General features: G+C 51.7%; 9 protein-coding genes across 9 annotated transcripts; 4 read left to right on the top strand and 5 right to left on the bottom strand.

Moving 5' to 3' along the window:
• Positions 1-292: 292 nt before the first annotated feature.
• On the top strand, positions 293-2,033 carry BBK36DRAFT_1128741 (aldehyde dehydrogenase; the record flags this gene model as incomplete). The annotated part of the gene is made up of 5 exons (XM_024891658.1): positions 293-414; positions 488-853; positions 914-1,307; positions 1,366-1,635; positions 1,698-2,033. The coding sequence occupies 5 exons, from the start codon at positions 293-295 to the stop codon at positions 2,031-2,033; spliced, it is 1,488 nt and encodes a 495-aa protein (XP_024746025.1).
• Positions 2,034-2,630: 597 nt separating this feature from the next.
• BBK36DRAFT_1172462 (amidase) lies at positions 2,631-4,559 on the top strand (the record flags this gene model as incomplete). The annotated part of the gene is made up of 5 exons (XM_024895732.1): positions 2,631-2,918; positions 3,019-3,402; positions 3,469-3,536; positions 3,594-4,095; positions 4,161-4,559. 5 exons carry the CDS (start codon positions 2,631-2,633, stop codon positions 4,557-4,559), a joined length of 1,641 nt encoding a protein of 546 aa, XP_024746024.1.
• A 123-nt stretch (positions 4,560-4,682) lies between these two features.
• Positions 4,683-5,754, bottom strand: BBK36DRAFT_1128550 (hypothetical protein; the record flags this gene model as incomplete). The annotated part of the gene is made up of 2 exons (XM_024891632.1): positions 4,683-4,841; positions 4,897-5,754. 2 exons carry the CDS (start codon positions 5,752-5,754, stop codon positions 4,683-4,685), a joined length of 1,017 nt encoding a protein of 338 aa, XP_024746023.1.
• Positions 5,755-6,140: 386 nt separating this feature from the next.
• Positions 6,141-8,084, bottom strand: BBK36DRAFT_1136524 (multicopper oxidase). The gene is given in 2 exon segments (XM_024893008.1): positions 6,141-6,187; positions 6,203-8,084. 1 exon segment carries the CDS (start codon positions 8,047-8,049, stop codon positions 6,205-6,207), a length of 1,845 nt encoding a protein of 614 aa, XP_024746022.1. The 5' UTR covers positions 8,050-8,084; the 3' UTR covers positions 6,141-6,187; positions 6,203-6,204.
• Positions 8,085-8,975: 891 nt separating this feature from the next.
• On the top strand, positions 8,976-10,079 carry BBK36DRAFT_1128945 (high-affinity iron permease-like protein; the record flags this gene model as incomplete). The annotated part of the gene is made up of 1 exon (XM_024891687.1): positions 8,976-10,079. The coding sequence occupies one exon, from the start codon at positions 8,976-8,978 to the stop codon at positions 10,077-10,079; it is 1,104 nt and encodes a 367-aa protein (XP_024746021.1).
• A 665-nt stretch (positions 10,080-10,744) lies between these two features.
• BBK36DRAFT_1128849 (MFS general substrate transporter) lies at positions 10,745-12,285 on the bottom strand (the record flags this gene model as incomplete). Its single annotated transcript, XM_024891672.1, has 3 exons — positions 10,745-11,830; positions 11,887-11,984; positions 12,045-12,285. The coding sequence occupies 3 exons, from the start codon at positions 12,283-12,285 to the stop codon at positions 10,745-10,747; spliced, it is 1,425 nt and encodes a 474-aa protein (XP_024746020.1).
• A 596-nt stretch (positions 12,286-12,881) lies between these two features.
• BBK36DRAFT_1128467 (carbohydrate esterase family 1 protein) lies at positions 12,882-13,878 on the bottom strand (the record flags this gene model as incomplete). The annotated part of the gene is made up of 2 exons (XM_024891616.1): positions 12,882-13,460; positions 13,537-13,878. 2 exons carry the CDS (start codon positions 13,876-13,878, stop codon positions 12,882-12,884), a joined length of 921 nt encoding a protein of 306 aa, XP_024746019.1.
• A 3,421-nt stretch (positions 13,879-17,299) lies between these two features.
• On the top strand, positions 17,300-17,948 carry BBK36DRAFT_1129011 (carbohydrate-binding module family 13 protein; the record flags this gene model as incomplete). The annotated part of the gene is made up of 4 exons (XM_024891697.1): positions 17,300-17,400; positions 17,465-17,568; positions 17,661-17,760; positions 17,819-17,948. The coding sequence occupies 4 exons, from the start codon at positions 17,300-17,302 to the stop codon at positions 17,946-17,948; spliced, it is 435 nt and encodes a 144-aa protein (XP_024746018.1).
• A 1,098-nt stretch (positions 17,949-19,046) lies between these two features.
• Positions 19,047-19,553, bottom strand: BBK36DRAFT_1096248 (hypothetical protein; the record flags this gene model as incomplete). Its single annotated transcript, XM_024889086.1, has 1 exon — positions 19,047-19,553. A coding segment is annotated over one exon (507 nt), but the record flags the coding sequence as incomplete, so codon positions are not given.
• Between the last annotated feature and the right edge of the window lie 12 nt (positions 19,554-19,565).

Below are 19,565 nucleotides of genomic sequence, written 5' to 3'. Positions count from 1 at the left end.
TTGAATGCTGAGCGTAATCACTAACAACAAGGTTTACAGTAGCTCTCCGGTTTGTCAGGTTCAGGTAACGTAGATTCGGAGATGGTTACAAAAGAATATTAATGGTGGGCGCGGCTCTCCGCGGCGGGCGGCGAATGACACTGAGGGGCACATGTCAGATTACATCAATGTTCCAAGCGCCCTTCCTTTGTAGAGAATATCTATATAAGAAGCGAACCATCTATTTGATGCCTCGCGGCTTGTATTCCATTTCCCCTTCCTCTCACATCGTATTCCTTATTTGACATTCGACATGGCCGCTCCATTCAAGGTGTCTCTGCCCAACGGGTTAAGCTACGAGCAGCCTACGGGATTATTCATCGACAACGAATTCGTCCCCGCCAGCGGCGAAAAGTTCACCGTTTACAATCCCACGTAAGGCAATATCTTAGAATGAAAGTAACTGATAATATAAACAGGCGTTTGTGCTGACCATGTACATCAACAGCAATAACGAGGAGATTGTCACCCTCCAAGGCGCATCGGAGCAAGACGTAGACAAAGCTGTAGCCGCTGCCCGCCGTGCGTTTGATGGCGAATGGTCCGACCTCGCAGCTGTCGATCGAGGAGCCTTGATCTATAAGCTTGCGGAATTGATTAACAGGGATTTGAAGTTGTTGGCAAGCATTGATTCTTGGGACAATGGCAAGTCCATCACCGACGCTACAGGGGATCTTACAGAAAGCTACAATGTCTTCCGATACTATGCCGGTGCTGCGGACAAGATCACGGGCAAGACAATTGAGACGTCACCGAAGAAGCTAGCCTACGTCTTGCAGGAGCCTCTCGGTGTCTGCGGCCAGATTATACCTTGGTATGCCCTGAAGCTTCATCATTTTCTTCCTTTTCCCGGCCCTCCTAACCAAATTATCAGGAATTATCCCTTTATGATGCTTGCGTGGAAGGTCGCCCCAGCTCTTGCATGCGGAAATACCATCGTACTCAAGCCTGCAGAGCAAACGCCTCTCTCAGCTCTATACTTTGGCAAGCTCATTGTCGAGGCTGGCTTCCCGCCCGGGGTGGTCAACATCATTCCCGGTCTTGGATACATCTCGGGCAAGGCTCTTGCAAGTCATATGGATGTCGACAAGATTGCCTTTACTGGCAGCACCGCCACCGGACGGTCCGTCATGAAGTCTGCCAGTAGCAACCTGAAGAACATTACCCTGGAATGTGGCGGCAAGAGCCCGAGCATTGTGTTTGATGATGCGGATCTTGATCAGGCCGTCAAGTGGTGCCACAGCGGCATCATGGACAACATGGGTCAGGTAAGTCCCCCTAATGCTTCAGTCCATGCAGAACATTTCTCTAATACTCGTGCCACAGGTGTGCTGCTCGACTTCGCGAATCTATGTGCAAGACACCATCTACGAGGACTTTCTCGCCAAGTTTACCCAGAAGACCAAGGACGGCGCAACAAAGATTGGCGACCCCTTCCACGAGGACACTTACCAAGGACCCCAAGTTTCCAAGGCGCAATTTGACAAGGTCTTGGGCTACATCGAGGACGGCAAGAAAGCCGGCGCCCGCGTCCTGCACGGCGGTGCGAAGCATGGCGACAAGGGTTTCTTTGTCCAGCCCACAGTCTTTGCCGATGTATGGGAACCTCCCCATTCTTCTACAACTATTTCAGGTGTAGTTACTAATCGTTGATATAGACCACTGAGGACATGAGCATCGTCAAGGAGGAAATTTTCGGCCCCGTTGTCGCAATCTCCAAGTTCAGCACCGAAGCCGAAGTCATCGCCAAGGCAAACGACACTTCATACGGCCTGGCCGCCGCAGTCTTTACGGAGAAGCTGTCAAAGGCGCATAAGGTTGCTCGCAAGCTGCAGGCCGGAATGGTGTTCGTCAACTCGTCGGGCGACTCGCATTTTGGCATTCCATTTGGCGGCTATAAGTCGTCCGGCATCGGCAGAGAATTGGGACAGTATGCGCTGGACGCGTACACGCAGTCCAAGGCCGTGCATGTGAATCTGGGTACAGAGTTGTAGTATAGAAAGCCTTTGTAGTGGCGGAAAAGGGGTGAAGATTGTATTACTACTATATAAGGTATCAAACCAAGTTATTCTGAACAGTACGAAGAGTGCAGTAATCCTGCTTTGCCCGCATCTATCCGCAATGAGAACCACCAAGACGATAATAGACCTGAGCTATCAATAATAGGTTGAACATGATAATATGCACGTGACGGTCTCTCTAGCTCCGCATATTGCCCATTCTGAGTAGCACTTCGGAGAGGTCCTATCAGTCTCACCTTCTGACCCCCAATTCTTATCAACCAAACCCCATCGCCATACCCCTCATTTTCCTTAGCTGCTGAGGGGTAGCGGCTAAGATATGGCAATAGCGCGCCTGGGATTTCCTCTTTTGGCAAGGGATTCCCCAGACGAAAAGGTGCCGGTTTCTTCCAACTGATCGAACGGAGGGGTTCACAAGATCAAAGCCTCTCTCGGCTGGAGCACCGGGGTTGGTCCGAGCCGTTATAAGCCGGTCCTTATATCCTTCTTTATCAACATCTCCTCTCACCTTCATCACTTCACAACCACCACCACGGAACATAGGACAAAAACAAATCATTTCAAGCAAGGATGGGTGACAACATTAAGCAAATCAACATTTGGCAAGACAAAGCTTCTTCCGCTGCAGCCCGACGCGATGCCAGTCTCGCCAAAGTCGAGCCCAAGCTTGAGGGCATCCCCGAAGTTCTACCCCTCAGTTCCCAGGAGCTGCCAAAGTCCGTCTTGACGCCTCGGGAACTCGAAATCACGGAGAAGTATTCCGTCACAGAGCTGCTCAAGATCCTCCGAGAGAGGAAGATCTCAGTTGAGGAGGTGACGCGAGCCTTTTTGCGAAGAGCAGCGTTGGCCCAAGTTGCGGTATGTACAAGCACTTAGTACATCGTCTCGTTCAATGTCACGCGTCTTCCATCACCTTCTCATACTACTCACATGCTAAACGAGAGTACTGACAAGATAGACCAACTGTCTCACTGAGCTACTCTGGGATCAAGCCATCGCCCGTGCCAAGGAGCTCGATGCCCTACCTGAGCCCAAGGGCGCTTTCTTTGGCCTCCCCATCTCCACTAAGGAGCACCATGGCATGGTTGGCGAAAACGTCGTCACCTCTGCCTCATTCGCCGCCTGGGTCGATAAAAAACACGGTTCAAATCTGCTCTACGACATTCTGTACAGTGAAGGATGCGTCTTTTTTGCCAGAACAACGCAGCCGCAAACGATTATGCACCTTGAGACGAGTAGCAATGTGTACGGCCGGACTGTGAACCCGTACAATCGCGATCTGACACCCGGAGGAAGCTCTGGTGGCGAGTCTGCACTGGTCGGCATGCGTGGAAGTCTTCTGGTGAGTGATAAGCAATCACAAGCGTCCATCCTCATTCGTTCTGAGCATAATGCTAAGTCCGCGCAGGGTGTTGGTGGTGATATTGGAGGCAGTGTTCGGTGTCCATCCGCTCATGTCGGCATCTACGGCTTCAAGTAAGTCAATCCCCCGTGTATTTTCCGTCTTGTCAGTATTGTTAACACGACTGAAAGACCAACTGCGAAGCGCATCTCTGTCTTTGGGCAGAGAGCCAACATGGCCGGCAAGGAGACCATCCTTTCCACTCCAGGACCGATGACCGTCGAGCGCGATGCTATTGAGCTATTCATGAAGGTCGCCGTCGCTGCCGAGCCGTGGCGCATTGATCCATCCCTTACAGTCAAGGAATGGAAACCGTACCACTTCACGAAACCCCTCAAGATCGCTGTGCAGTGGTGGGACGGCATTGTCCAGCTTCATCCACCCATGAGGCGCGCATTGGAAGAGGTTGTGGCCGCATGTAAAAAGGCGGGCTTCGAGGTGGTTGACTGGAACTGCGAGTCTCTCGGTCATGATGAGGCCTGGGACATCATTTCGGGGCTCTATTGGCCTGACGGTGGCGAGGAAGTCATGAACCTGATGAATGAGACGGGGGAGCCCATATTGCCTCTGACGAAGTTCATTATCGAAGAACAGCCGAGCGTCAAGAAAATGACTGTGCATGAACTCTGGGAGGTAAGCATTGCGCTTGGCTCATTCAGTGCTCTAAATTGACGAACTGCTCACTAATTGGCATGAAGATTTGCGCTCGACGAGATGCGTATCGCGCAAGATACGCCAAAGCTTGGACAGACACCGCAGCCAATGGCGAACGTGAAGTCGATGTCATTCTGTGTCCTCCTTCGTTTGGCGCTGCCGCTCCTCACGAGCAGTCCCGCTACTGGGGCTACACTTCACAGTGGAACCTCCTGGACTACCCGGCTGTTGTCTTCCCCGTCACCACTGTTGATCCTACCAAGGATGTCAAGGACCCGAACTACGTGCCGAAGAACGAGAAGGACCGATTCGTGTATGAGATGTACAGCCCGGAGAAATATGTCAACGCGCCGGTGAGCTTGCAGATTGTTGGACGACGGCAATATGATGAGAAAGTATTGGCTGCGTTGGTGGAAATCGAGCGGGCGATGGGGAGACCATGAGACTCATCGATTCTCATACCTGTGAAAATAAGTGCTTCCTTGATAGACTATGTTTAGAGGAATAGATGACGAGTGCTAGTCTAGCCATTCTTAGTTTTCCTTCTGTTTGCTCTTATTCCCAGTCTAATGATATAGCTCGGCCTGCTTCTCAAGCACAACTGGATACCTCACAGAACCAGGCTTGATCTTGGCGAAGTTCAAGTCAACGCCTTCTTCCACGTCTGGGAATGGCCCCATGGGAGTGATTGCTAGCGGGTTGATCTTTGCATGGCTCTTTGTATACTGTTTCCAAGTCAGCCTCGTACTTCTCCTCGTCGCTTCTAGTTATTTGACTCACGTTTTCTTTGATGTGCTTGAAATTCGTCGTCTCTTTGAACCCCTTGACATTCCAGTAAAGATTCTTCAGCCACCCGTGAATAACAGGGTAATTGGCACGAATTGTTCCCAGGTTGCATTTGAAGTGCTGTACATAGACCACGTCGAACCTAATGACCGTTGTGTACGCCCGGATGTCGAGTTCTGTGAGATGTTTGCCCAGTATATACGGCCCTCCATTGCGGTAGATGAGGCTTTCGAGGTGGTTTAACGCAGCGAAGACAATCACTACGCCCTCGTTGTAGGCCTCCTGGGTTTCCGCAAATCCAGCCTTGTAGACGCCCGAGTTGAGGTCCCTCTGCATCCATTCTGTGATTGCGTCGATCTCGCTTCTTAGATGCGTCGGATACAGGTCGAGTTGAGCCGCCGATCCCTCTCGAGGGAGTACATCATCAAAGGCAGTTGGTAGCCAGCGCAGCAGCTCTGCGCTTTCGTTGTTCACAATGGTCCCCTCTTTCATGTCCCAAAGCACCGGGACGCTGTATCTTCCCTTGTACTCCGGGTCCGCCTTGAAATAGAGTTTGTGCAGGTAGTCGGACGCAAACAGCTTGTCCACAGTCGCCCCGGGATACTCATCGTTGGAAGCGGGAAATCGCCAACCCGGCCATCCGCGATCATCGCCTTTTGGATACGGCATCACGACCGACATATCAATAAGCGATTCCAATCCCCTGAGGGACCGCACGAGGAGGACTCGGTGGGCGAATGGACAGAAGAGCCCCACGTATAGGTGGTAGCGACCAGCTACGGGAGGGAATTGGGTCTCTGATTTGATGACCCCATGCCAAGAGTCGTCGGGACCTGCGTGTACGGCTGCCATGATGTCTGCTTGATGAATTTTCTCAGCGTTGTATGAATTGAGATCTGGGTGAGAATTGAAAGAAGATCTTCTCTCCAGAATATGCATCCGAAAAGAATAGCCGGCCCCCGCATCAGAGGGCAAGTTCATCGGGCCACTCAACGCACTACGATCTGCTTGCAGAAAAGAATGGAGATGTGGATTAGCAATATGTTACTGTACGCAAAGCATTAGATGGGTATTTCTAATCATAAGATTGGTGGTGCTCCAAGCATCGAAGTCCACTGAGCACTGCATCTCATCCCCACAAGAATCGGGCAATTCCCCATGGCATCGTGCTCAAGAAATTCCTATCGAGACCGCAGACCGTGTAAAACAAACATCAAACTCCGTGTTTTTGTTTTCATTCCACCATTATACGGGTATCTACCAAGCCTAACCATCAATGCAATCCATCATTCATATCCTCCATTACGCCTTTCCTGAGTGTTGCACAGTCTCTTCGACTGCGACTTCACCCTGCTCGGACTCCGCCACAACTTCATCCACCTCCTTCACCTTGACATCCGCCATTCCATATATCACAATGCTCACGATTCCGATAATAGCGGACAGAATCGAAAACACAAGCGCAACAATGCCCCTCGCCGTGAAACCATCCGGGATCCAGCCCGGCTGCGCAGCCTGACCCTTAAGGTCAAGGAAGTTCGTCGTGTCAGCCGCAGCATTTCCCTTGGATGAAATTCCAGCGGCTTGGCAGACATCCAAGTGGTCCTGCGGAATCTGCATGCGCTCCTGCATCTGCTGCGGCGCCTCAATCAGGATCATAGCCAGACCTGAGGCAAGATGCCAGTCGATGTGGCAATGGAAGATCCAAACGCCCGGATTATCCGCCACGAATCGCATCACAAAGTATCCCTGCGGCGGCAGCACAAAGACGTCTCTCCGCGCAGGAATCTTGGGGAACGCCGTATGGTTGCTGGGATCGTACGGCACGGGGTCGCCATTCAGGAAGTCGTTGAAGTGCGGTCCGTATGGCGGGGCGCGATCAATGACCTGGAAGTTGTGGCCGTGGAGATGGAACGGGTGCGAGCCGCCGTCGGCGTTGTTGACTACGATCTGCACGACATCGTTGTGGTTGAGAACCATTGGGTGCGTGAATTCGCCGTAGATCTCGCTGTTGGCGACGAGGTCTCCAGACGACATCGCCGTGTAAAGAGAGGGCACTTTGGGCTTCGTGTATGAGATGTTGTTCAGGAAGGCGTAGCTGAAGCCCGTGTTGAGGTTGTTCATGATGACTGTCACGTTAATCTCCAGATCCGGCTCAGGGAGAAGCTCCATCTTATCAGTTGGCACCAGTGTGATGTCGTCAAAGGGTACTAGCTCCGTGCTGTCTGTTACGTTGATGGTTGCCTGGGGATGAGCGGCATCTTTGTTATATTCCAGCCAGTTGGTATTGTTCAGCTGCAGGTCCTCAGGGATTCCATCAAGAAGGGTAGAGTCCGCGACTGTGACAATGGCATAGTTCACGTCGGTCTGGTTCTTCGTCGTCAGGAGGATTGCATATCGCTGAGCAACGGCAATGTACAGCGTATCAGCCTCGGTAGGTTCTGTGTACACGCCGTCGATTTCCACAATCTGAAAGGTATGGCCCTCGATGTAGAAGTATTGCGCGACGAAGGCACCGATGTTGACGAGCCGGAGAAGATATGTCTTGTTCGGCTCAACGGGGATGCTCGAGTTCATCGTGTCGTTGAACAGGAAAGCGGAGGGGATGGGCTCTGCGCCGGTGGGATTGAACACCGACATGAAGTCCGTCGACAGATCCTCCACCATCTCGTGATACCAGTCGGACATGGTGATTGTGAACTCCTCATCAAACTTGAACGGCGCATGTTCGTCGTGAACAATGAGGGCTTGACGATAGCCATCCGGGTAGCAGTAGTCCGTGTGGCAGTGGTACCAGTAAGTGCCGTTCTGGTTGACGGTGAAGTTGTATGTCATGCTCGAGCCGGGCGGGACAGGGCACTGGGTGACCATGGAAGCGCCGTCCATGTAGTTTGTGTTGTTCTGGAACATGCCGTGCCAGTGAATGGAGCACGGCCGGTCACCCAAGCCGTTGTGCATGTTGACGACGAGCTGGTCGCCCTTGTCGACCTCGATGAGCGGCAGGGGCCATTGTCCGTTGATGCCCACGACTTTGCGCTCTGCCAGTCCGTCGGGGTTGGCCGTGACCCAAGTGACGTTGAAGTCGTAGGTGACTGTCTTTGCCCGGCAGCCAAGCGCCGCCAGGGCCAGAAGCAGAAAGGACTTCATCTTTGGCACAGCGACGGCACAGGCTTGACTTCTCTCTCTGTCAGTTTTCTGACGAGGGTGGGCAGGTCAAGGTTGATATCTAGTCTGGCTGCAGCAAAGGACTAAGGGACCGGGTCTGCTTATTCTTCTCCCCCCATGGCCAAGTGCCCATCCATCAGATAATCAGTTGCTACACAAAGCCCAACAGCAAAGGAACCGGGAACAGAGCAAAAAGCAGCTAAAACAATCCCCACAGTCTCGATAAAAATTTCGACAGGCAAATGTTACCGATCACCGCAAGACCAGATCCTTGCTCTCACGTCCCGAAAACGAGCCAGGTCCCCGTTTAGACTCACCACGAACCCCTCGAGGCGTTCGATAGTTCTGCCGAGATTCCGTGAAGCGGCATCAGATAACTATATTTGAGCCATTTTTGTGGTGATCAGATAAATTTTTCTTCGTGTCTTTCCGGATCAGATAACCCAAAATCTCAGGGCCGTCGACGATGGTGGGCCTTGAAGTGCCGTCTTAGCCGAAGCGCCGCAGCTGGAGATGCATCAACAACATCTGACTGGACGATGCCGTTTATCTGATCATCTGATTTGGCTAAAGCTGCGAGGTGAGTCGAGCCGTGTTGAGCCATGTTCCACTTTGTATCCTCAAAATCGGTCTTCGAATCGATCCGTCGGAAAGTCAATTCGACTTCTGATGACAAGATCGGTTGCGCTTCCGGCCCTTTTTCAGTTGGGGGGAAAGATGGATAAAAATTCTCTTTAGTAATTATGCCGCTGCAGTCCTTGCCTTGTCTCAGTTCCGCGACTGTATGTGGCTAATTGTACTTTAGAATGCCCATCACCTCTCTAGATTGACCCTCCCCGCCTCTTCTCCCTCTTTTTCTGAGCAATTGACACAAGTTCTCCTGGGAGGCGCCGCGTGCCGTTTACACCATGTCCAAGAACGTCTTTGCCGTTCAGGTCTTCTTCATCGTCTTCAGGGAGTGCTTGGAAGCGGTCATCATCATCTCCGTCCTCTTATCCTTCCTCAAGCAATGTCTTGGAGGGCCAGGCCAGGACCAGGCCATCTATAAGCGCCTTGTTAGGCAAGTATGGCTTGGTTCCCTGGCAGGTATCATCATCTGCCTCATCATCGGCGGTGCCTTCATTGGAGTGTTCTATGGTCTGGGAAAGGACATCTGGTCAAAGTCTGAAGACCTTTGGGAGGGCATCTTCTACCTCATTGCCACCATCATCATCTCCTTCATGGGCCTTGCGCTGCTGCGAATCAACAAGATGAAGGACAAGTGGCGCGTCAAGATTGCCCAGGCTTTGGCTGAAAAGTCGGCTCAGTCTACCAAATCGACCACCTGGCTCGGCGACTGGTCACGGAGACACGTCATGTTCCTGCTCCCATTCATCACGACGCTGCGTGAAGGTGTCGAAGCGGTCGTCTTCGTCGGCGGTGTCTCTCTCAGCTTGCCGGCCACGGCCTTCCCCCTGCCCGTCATCTGCGGCATCATCGCCGGTCTCGCCGTCGGCTTTTTCATCTACCGCGGTGGTAACTTGATGTCCATCCAGATCTTCCTCATCGCCTCCACGAGCGTTCTGTATCTGATTGCCGCCGGCATGTTCTCCAAGTCTGTTTGGAGCTTGCAATACCACACCTTTGCTCAGCGTGTGGGAGGCGACGTTGCTGAAGAAGGCGATGGCCCCGGCTCATACGACATCACCGAGACCGTCTGGCATGTCAACTGCTGCAACCCCGAAACCGACAACGGCTGGGACGTTTTCAACTCGATCCTTGGCTGGCAAAATACGGCCACATATGGGTCCGTCATCTCATACAATGTGTACTGGGCATGCTTGGTCTTGACTGTCTCTTGTCTCATGTATGAAGAAAAGACGGGGTCGCTGCCCCTGAAGAACCAGTTCTTGAGCTTCATGTCCAAGATTCCAGGTTTTGGTGGATGGGTTGCAAAGAAGCGTGCGAAGCAGAACATTAACGAGCATGAAGTGTTGCGACAGGTGCAGGCGGCTGGGCTGCTCAGGGAGTAGGTTGACATGGTCAAGGGCAAAGGGCGTTGGTTGGTGGGAAAAGCAGGCGATGAGTTACGATGTCATGCGTTGGAGGTTCTATAATGAAGATGAATATATCCAAAACGGTGGGCCAGTTCTGTTTGCATTTCACTCTTATCAAGTATTGCTGTGTAGATGAATGTCCATGTCAAGACAAAGGCATGTAGTCTATATAACTTTTGTGCTCTATATTACATATTTGCTTGGTTGTTTAGAATGCCGGCAGCGTAAAAACGCCCATTTGGAATACCTCGTAACCACTCCCTGACAAAGTGTGTCCTGTATTGCCACACATACCAAGTTTCCACGATTCACAGACGGCCGATGCCTGTTTCCTGGGATCGCAGGTAGTCCGAACTTTTAGTCAGAGGTTTTCGCCATCGATCATCTCCAGCCGGGCAGGATTCGCAGACAGTCAAGATTTGTTGACAGGAATCTAGCCCATCCAACATCTGCCATTGGAAATTGGAGGCAGCCAAGGCCCCAGATAACAGAGTTTGACTTGCCGTCCAAGCAGAACGCTCGTCAGCTGATGTGACGAAGTTCCAAGACTGCAGATAGTATATGCAGCCACACAAGGCGTTTCCGGCCAGCCAATGATGTTGGGAGTCCGTGAGTGGGTTTATATCTCGACTCAAGTCATTTCACAGCCACCCGACCCTTCGAAACACAAAGCTCCCCCCTCCAACAACGGCTGTTGCTCCAGTAAACGCTATCAGGGTTCCATATCCACTGCCATATCCCCCCGCAGCTTGTCCTTGCCACGGCATTCCCTTGAGCAACGCCTCACTCAACGGCCCCGAGACAACATTGCCGATACCTCGCCCAGCAGACAGCAAGCCGACCACCATGAGGGGATCGTAACTGCTGGGGCTTCCATTCTCTTCTCTAGATCCACCGCCAATAGACATGAGGTGCTTCATAATTCCCGGCCAAGTCGATGTATAACAGCCCGCAAACAGACCATACGTGACGCAGAATACGTACAGTGAGGCCAAGTTTGTGCCCAGTCCCCAAAGGAAAAAGGTGCCAATCGCAGTACCGACGGTTGATATACCGATACATGTCGTCACATGGAGGCGGTCAGTCAGTGTTCCCATGACGATGCATCCTACAACAGCGCCGACGTTCAGCACGAGGAGCGTCAACGCCGACGGGAAGTCACCAGCACCGAGAGTTACTCTCGCATATGTCGGCAGATAAATGCCCGGAAGGAAATAACCCACACCCTCCACAATGTTGGTGAGCTGGTATAAGCCGAAGTAGCGATTCGCCAAGAACTTGAGGTTGAAAGGCCTAAAATGAGCCGTAGCAGAAGCTGGCAGCCGCGGCTTAATGAACCAGACCAGCGGCGCAGACAGGACGAACATGGTGAGAGCCCATATCCGCAACGTGGTTCTGAATCCGTAATGGTTGAGAAAGTATTCGAGGAGGAGAGGGATTGTAAAACCGCCGAGCCCAGTACCAGACCACATCACTCCGTAGGCAAATCCCTTGCGTTTGATGAACCATTCATCCATGCAGAGCATACAGGGGCAGTAGCAGATGGAGCCGCCGATGGCATAGAGGACTCCTTGAGTGAGGATGAGGTGCGTGACGTTTTGCGAAAAGGAGGAGATGGCGAGAGCAATACAGAGGAACAACAGACCGACGACAGGTGCGTATCGAGTTGGCTTTGGGTACATCCGTTGAAAGGCCATGATGATTGGAATATCGAGATACATGATGCCCTGTTTGGTGTTAGCATGGCCATGTACTCTGGGTAGTATTGGATAACAGTATGTACCATGGCAGTGGTGCCGATTACAGCAGTTTTAGATGAGCTCGAAAATGGTTCGTGCGTGCGATAGTAATCTTGAAAGACACCAAACGAGAATGGGAATCCTATGAAAGAGGCCCGGTTTTAGAGATGTTCAATACTCAAAAAAGGCATTCTTTGCTCACCCCAGACCAATGCTTCCAGGACGAAGCACGCCGCCAAGAAGAGCCATGCATCCTTCCCCCTATCAACAGGCGGCAGAAAGAACTCTGCCGTGCCACCTGGGGGTATCTGGCTGTCTCCAGAGTTGATTCCCCGGTCCGAATTGTAATTGCTTCGAGGGGTATTCTGGCCGGAAGTTTGCCTCGATGCACCAAATGACGGTAGGGTTGCTGTTAGCTCGACAGATGTTGATGGTTCTGCCATGATGAAACACTTAATTGGTCTCAATTGAGGCTCTATTCGTTACCGAAAGTAGATGATTTGAGACTGATCATGATCTGAAGCTTAGCATATAAGAATTTTGCTTAGCGTTGCTAGCCGTCGATCCACCATATCGACATCTCGGCCCTTGGTGCGCCCTGCATGTCAAAAGTCTTCATGAACTGCCGTGGTGGGTCTTAAGGTTGTTTGTACACGCACTGTACCATACAATGGGATTAGGTAGAGTCAAAACAGTACGACAGAGTCTTTGCGTGCTGCTAGCATGGCATAGATATAAGCCCTTGGAGCGCCCAAGTAGGTAAATTACTCGTAGAACTCGGGTTGCAGCAACGATGATGTCTCGATGCATACGCAGAGGGCGTCTTTGGCATTTGTGTAGGCCATTGAGTACCAAGATGGGATTGTGGGAGAAAGGCAGCAACGTCATCATTTGGCAGAGAAGAGGATGGTGGTTGTGATTCTGACTGTCTTGAATCAACTCAATTCAGGATATATTGCCTAATCTGGCCTATATACACCCCATACGATCCATTGGAAATATACATACGAATGCCCTAGTGGTTGCCCGAAACAACACATCATGGCTTAAAGTTGACAGAAAGGAATTGGATCACCTGAGGCGAAATGTCAATCTGCGAGCCAGGGCCAGGCCACGCGTGGGAGGCGCCATCAATCTTGACATGGCGCAGCAAGCTGTCAATGCCCGCACACGTCCACCTCGTGTCATGAACACCAGCGGCCAAGTCAGTCGTCGTGGAAGTGGTGCACTGGTTCCGTGCTGCCCATCGCGAGAGCCAGTCGGGAATCGAAGGCAGCGGGCCACCACGTCCCGGTCCGGTAGGGTTATACGGAATCGTCGTATCGCCAGTCCCGTGCGTCTCAAACATGGGCAACGGGGAGCGAGAAGGGTGGCAGTTGTCGTTACCGGTGACATCCGTGTACATGGCGCCGGAGACAGGGGCAAAGGCCGCAAACTGGCCGCCGTGTGCGGGACTGCAGGCAAGAGTGTTGACGAACCCTCCGCCGTTGGAGTGGCCGGTGGCGTAGACACGGGCCTCGTCGACGCAGTAGTTGTCCTTGATGCGGTTGACCAGGTCCGTGGTGAAGACCTTGTCGCTGACACCGGGGGTAGCATACGTTGGGCCTTCCCAGTTTCCCTGTAATTATGTTAGAGCCAATCTGCTCATGACTTGCATCTTACATGTGCTTGACTCGATGGAATAGGCAACGAACGTTGATGCCAGCTGGGTAAACAACAATCATGTCCGGGTTGACAGAGGGATCCGAGAAACGGGTCGTCTGCTCAAAATTGGTCGGATTGTCGCCAGACCCGTGGTAGGCGATGATGAGAGGCTTGGGAGAGCCTGGCTGGTAACTGGAGGGGAGATGAATTCTGTAGCTGCGAGTGCCACCGCTGCTGTCGAAGCTGAACTCTTTCGTCTGACCGGCCCAGTCGTGGGTCCTCGAGCAGCCTGCCGAAGCACGCTTTGCAACGCCAATGGCAGCGCCGTGAGCATAGCCAATGAGGCTAGCAACAGCCGCAAGGGCCTGGATGGAGGAGGAAGAGAATAGCATGTTTGGTGGAAAGCAATTGTTGGCTGTCAAACTCCTTGAGGAAATCAACTCATGCAACAAGATAACGACGGAATATTTATACTATAGAATCATTGGGGAATCTCCATCATTCGCGTGGCTGTTTACTTGTAACAAATCCATGGTCCTCTCTTCTCCGAGTTCCGGATCGCTTTTCGGTCACTTTCCAGATACTAGGAACTCATTAGTGTCATCTCCATCGGCACGAGGAACGGCACCGGGTCAAGCGCATTGTGCTGACATGCTATGAGCCCTCCAACATGCTTGGCAGCGCCGATGTAGTTCCGCACTTACCATAAAGGAGCATCGAGAGTCTCGTATACGGATAGAAGCTCGGATAAGGCTCAAGGCTAAGGAGCAGGTACGATGTTTGATGTGACTGCGCCTCTATGTCGTTCTGTTTAACCAGTGAAGTCTACTTGAATCTTCTCTCTCATTTAAGCTGTAATATTCCTTTCAAACAAATGACTCAGTCAGAGAGTGATGCTCTGGTTTTGCGTGTTTCCCAGCGGCTTCGAGCTGAGACTTCGGGGGGTCGTCAATGGGCAAGGGCACATCCGTCTCCTATACACCCGTTCTATTCCAGCCGAAGCGGGCGTGATAACCCACACTCGGATATGGAGTTCAGTTATTTAGTTACCTCCGTAAAACGGGTTAAAATGGAAATCTCGGGGCAATTAGCGCCTTACAAGGCATATATCCTTGTTATCAAGCTTAGTACGGAGTATACGCTACAGAGTTATCATACAGCTCTTCAACCACGGCGGTGGCACAACTGCTGTCGTAATCAACGCTGCTCTCCTACTCACCATGCTATATCTATGGAGAGCCTTATATGTCCTGAAACTCTTCTCATCAGCAATGCCCGCATCACTTACAGAAGGGCAATGCCGCGTCTCCTGAACAGTTTATGCGGAGTGCATGTGCAGTGAGCTAAAGCCGTAAACGAATCTCCACCTCCTCTATTTGGCCTACAACCTCGCCGATACGTGTTATAGCTCGGTTATTGTAGAGTGGAACCGAGGGAACAGCAAATCAGAGCTTTCTGGAAGCCTGGTTGCCCCTGTAGTTGCCAAGATTCCGACGAGCCAATCCCTCTCTAGCTCGACTCATGAAAGTTGCCAGGGGCCGAGTTTGACTGCCTATGGCCAACTCCACCTCGGGTTGATCAGTTGCCACCTCCATCTAAGAGGTAAGCTTAACCGAGCGTCAAACAAGCCTAACCTGTTTGTAAGAGGCGACTGTAGGAAGCGACGACATGAGAGTATACGAGCAGCAGTCAGACCACGACATGCTCTCTCTAGACAATGATTGCCCACTACATGTCTGTCCGTCGTTTGCAACACCCATTCTTTCTCCTCTGTTCGATCAAAATACGATACAACTGACTGGCGAGTTCACAACAATGAGACCTCTTATCCACCATAGTGCTCAAGACAAATCAAGTATCAGGAGCTAGACTACCTCTTCGACAAATTAAGCATATGGAGCTACCTTTTCTGGCAACGGCAGCATTTATAATTCGCCGAACTTGTCTTGTAAGCACCCGAACACTCCACATCTTGCTCCGATATTTTGTCGTGATATTAGGCATGACCTCTCATCATGACATTGCTATCGAGCAGAAGCTATAGATCTCCATATAATCAGCTCCAACGCCCACTCCAGCGCGAGCACTGGAAAGTGACTGCATATACTACTAATAGCTACTGTACCACTTCCACGAGTGGAACTGGCACGAGAATCGCCAGATCGCGGCAGACCAGCACGGGGAAATCCGACATAGTACACCTTCACGGCTTACGGTTCTCCACTGCTCAAATCCTCACCACAAACCTGAGGGCCTCAAGTACGACAGCATAGCATATCCCACATGCAAGTTACATTGAGGGGAAGCATTCATCCGACGGATTGTCTAGAACTCCATCACGCTGTATGGTGATGTGGTAAGGCCTGCTGGTGGAGAGGATTTCCGTTCATGTCTATTGTCAGCACATCATGATCAAAGCGTGTAGAAGCAGTTGAGTCAACCCTTCAGACGTGCGTTTCCTGGCTTAGAGAAGGTGACAGCTCTCTCACGGCCCCTGCCATGCGCTACTTATGCTACTTTGGCTCTGATTCCGTGTCAGTCTCTGATAGAGACGAAGTACTACTACAAGCCACAAACTCAGCAACTGAAATTCTTCCTCCTCTACATCCATATGTTACACCTGAAACTCTGAATGCGCCATGTGTGAGCCGAAAACAAGTATCAGCCTTACTGAGGAAAACGCCGCAAATAGACCCAGGTCATCCACACCAATTTAAAAAAAAAAAAGCTATGCTTGCCCCAGAGATCAAGCTCGCAACTCGTCCACAGCATATGCACAGCGAAAACGCACTACTTTACACGATACAAGCGTGTAACCACTCTTCTGCCCGGGCTGAGTACATGTGGAGGTATGTGCTACTCTGATCAGCTCAACTGGGATGACTAGAGAGCTGGCTTAGTGCAGGGATACATCAAATATTACTACTTCCTCTACATATGTGGCTTGCCCATGTGTAACTCACGGCTCCTGATGAGGGGAAAGGTAGGATGCCAAATGCCATGCCAATGATCGTGAATTGACTGTCCTTCGGGTGACACCATATGTTGACACAGTACGTGACAGTCTAAAAGTAAGTAGCTGTGTTCATCACTTGAAGAAAGTTGAGAAGTGATGTCCGGTGCTATACACTGGTACAATTCATCCCCGTAATTTCCTATTGTGATCAATGCTTCAAGATCAGCCTGAAGGAGAAGATACTATACGAAGAACGAAGAGAGAAGGACGAAAAGAAAATAGCAGGTTCCGCATTTTGGCGCCTTCATTGGAAATTCTCATTATGAGGCTACCTATACAAAAGACGCTGCTTGGCTTTACAAATGACCCAATCAAGATCACATAAAGGCCATAACAATAGGCTGTCTCAGACACGCAATCTGTTTGCTAATCTGCACAACTTAAATCCACGCCCCTTGACGATCTCAGGCCTCATCCCCGCTTTCTCTGAGCATCACATCCGATGTGTGAACAGGTGGCTGACCGGATGATACCTGAAAATGTTTGCCCAGCGGGAAACTTCAATATCGCAGTAGTTGATCACCAATGGCATCAAGTCGCAAAGAGTCTGGGCGAAAATCGAGAAGCGTACAATGTGTCATTTTCGGAATGAGATGCGAATATCTGTAACGTAAAAAGAAGCAATCAAGAAATCTTGAACATCGAGTCCGGCAAAGCAAATGTCTATAAAGAGAAGAGATGATTCTCCATCTCCGTTAACTTCATCGCAGTCAAAATCACCAGCATCACAACTTTCAATATCCACTTACAAGCACCCTCTGTCAGTTATCATTTCCAGCACCGTAACCTCCCTCAAAATGAGTTTCAACGAAGGAACCTACTACATCGCCACCGCCCTCTCCAACCACAAGGCCATCGACCTCGACTCGTCCGAAGCCACCGGCCGCATCATCGAATAGTACGCCTCCTTCCCTGAGTCTCTCTCAATTATGTCTCCTAACATAGTACTTCCACCTAAACAGCGAAGGCCACGGCGGCAAGAACCAACAGTGGCGCATCACCAAAATCACCCACGAAGAATTCAGCATCCAGAGCGTTGCCACCAACACCTTCATCACGGCTCCAAGTAAATAATCTCTCCCCTCTCAATCCCATCTCCAATACCAGATATAGAAAGACAAAGAAGCAGCATAAGTCACTAACTACTCCCAACCGCAGATGGAGGCGATGCCACGGCTCATGGCTCAAAGCTCCTCCCCGAGTGCAACAACGTGGCCCGCTGGAAGATTGTAAAGGCCAGCAAGAGCGACAACTATCAGTACGTTCCTCCTGTTATCCCCGGCCTGTCAGAGGCGGCAGCTCACAATGCAATACAGCATCTATAGCGTGGCGTTTCCCAACAAGGTCCTCGACGTGACGGGCAGCAAGCAGGATAACTCGACCCCCATCATCGTCTACAACTATCACGGGGGGGTGAACCAGCAGTTTACCTTCAAGGAGGTGTAAATTCAGGACTTGCTCCTGTCCTTCTGTCCGGTAGTCAACGGGCATCATGGTGCAACGGGCTGAATGTTCCGATTCAGCATACACACATTCGTTTACATGAAGAATACTTCCACTCACTCTATCTATTCCATGGTTATTTGGGGAGATGCTTATGAGACTGTACACCCGGTCGAGAGGGGAAATGGGAAGCTAGCTATCATCTTGGAAATTCACTGATAGTTACTACCAATCATCAGTCACGATTGCGTGCCCGAAGGGATGTTTCGGTAAAGAAGTGTTGCAAATGTCACCTCCCATATATCGGTGTTATCATTGCCAAGCCCAAAACGCCAGAATCCTGCCCAACCGTGAATGCAATACAAGAGCTCTCCAGAGGTTGAAACTATCTTATCCGTAGCCCTCAATATGTCTGCCAATGAACCAACATCTTGTGAAAGATTCCCCTTACTCCTGAGCCCTGACATATCCCCGCCGGCTTCGGTTATCCATATTCATCGCTTTCCGATGCAAGCCGTTGACAAAGCCTCGATCTCCTCCTCGTTCTCGCGCCTTGTCGTCGGCTTCTCGGGCCGCACGCTCGCGATCCGCCAAAGCTGCCAGCCGAGCCTCTCGGTCGCGGTCAAGGTCGGAGGCAGCCGACTGCATGGCGGCCAATTTCCGTGCCTGCTCAACCGCTCTCTCTTCGTTTTGGCCAGCATCATCGCGCTCTTTGTGGGGACCGGGGGAGCGTTTGCGCGGGCGCTCTTCTCTGCTGTTGTAATCGATATGTCGGTGGCGACGGTCGTCTCGGTCTCGATATGAATCTTGTCGGTGCGATCTTGAATCACGCTCACGTGAATCGTCTCTTCGGCGACTTGAGCCGTGCTCCCTTTCTTGAGAGTAATCGCGTCGTCGGTCTCGGTGACTGCGACGGCCTTCTCCAGAGTCGGAGTCGGAGTCGTCTCGGTGATGTCGGTGATGCCGTCTGCGCGGGCTGCGAGATCTGGAATCAGAGCGATGACGCCGTGAGTGGCGCTCGTCGTCGCGATCTCTGCTCCTGTGCCTGCGATGCCTCCGCGAGTGCCCGTCGCTGTGTCTATCCTTCTTCTTGCCGTCGTCGATGCCCATAGAGGAAAGGAGCTGGCGCCGTCGGATAGGGTCGTTCATCATGGCCTCGTACGCGGCCTGTTCCTGGCGCTTGATGGCCAGCAGGGGATCCTCGCGGATCTTGGCCGCCGTGTCGCGCGCACTGTTGGCATTCTGCAGCGCGATGAAGCTGTCCTGCCCGGCGGCCTTTTCGAGCTTCTTGTGCTCGTTGCCCTTGATCAAATTGTCGATCCTCCGCTTGCCCAGCAGGTAAGCCTCTGTTTCTTCCGTTGTTCCAGCCTGGCCATCAGTAGGCCCCTGGTACATCCAGTCGACGCGATCCACCCGCTTGGTGCCGCCAGCGGCTTCCAGCTGTCTCTGAATCTCCTCCTTTGCGCGCTCCTCTTTGATCTCGTTGATGCGCTGCTGGGTTCGTTTGCGCTCGGCGAGGGCCTTCTGCTCTTCATCGTAGACGGCCTGCTGGTTCCGCCGCAGACCGGGATGGAACGACTTTTTCAAGTTGAGATCGCCGCCACCCATGATTGCGGCTCG

Source organism: Trichoderma citrinoviride, assembly GCF_003025115.1.
Source record: "Trichoderma citrinoviride strain TUCIM 6016 unplaced genomic scaffold BBK36scaffold_16, whole genome shotgun sequence".
Taxonomy (NCBI): domain Eukaryota; kingdom Fungi; phylum Ascomycota; class Sordariomycetes; order Hypocreales; family Hypocreaceae; genus Trichoderma; species Trichoderma citrinoviride.
This window is presented reverse-complemented; position numbering and strand designations above follow the sequence as displayed.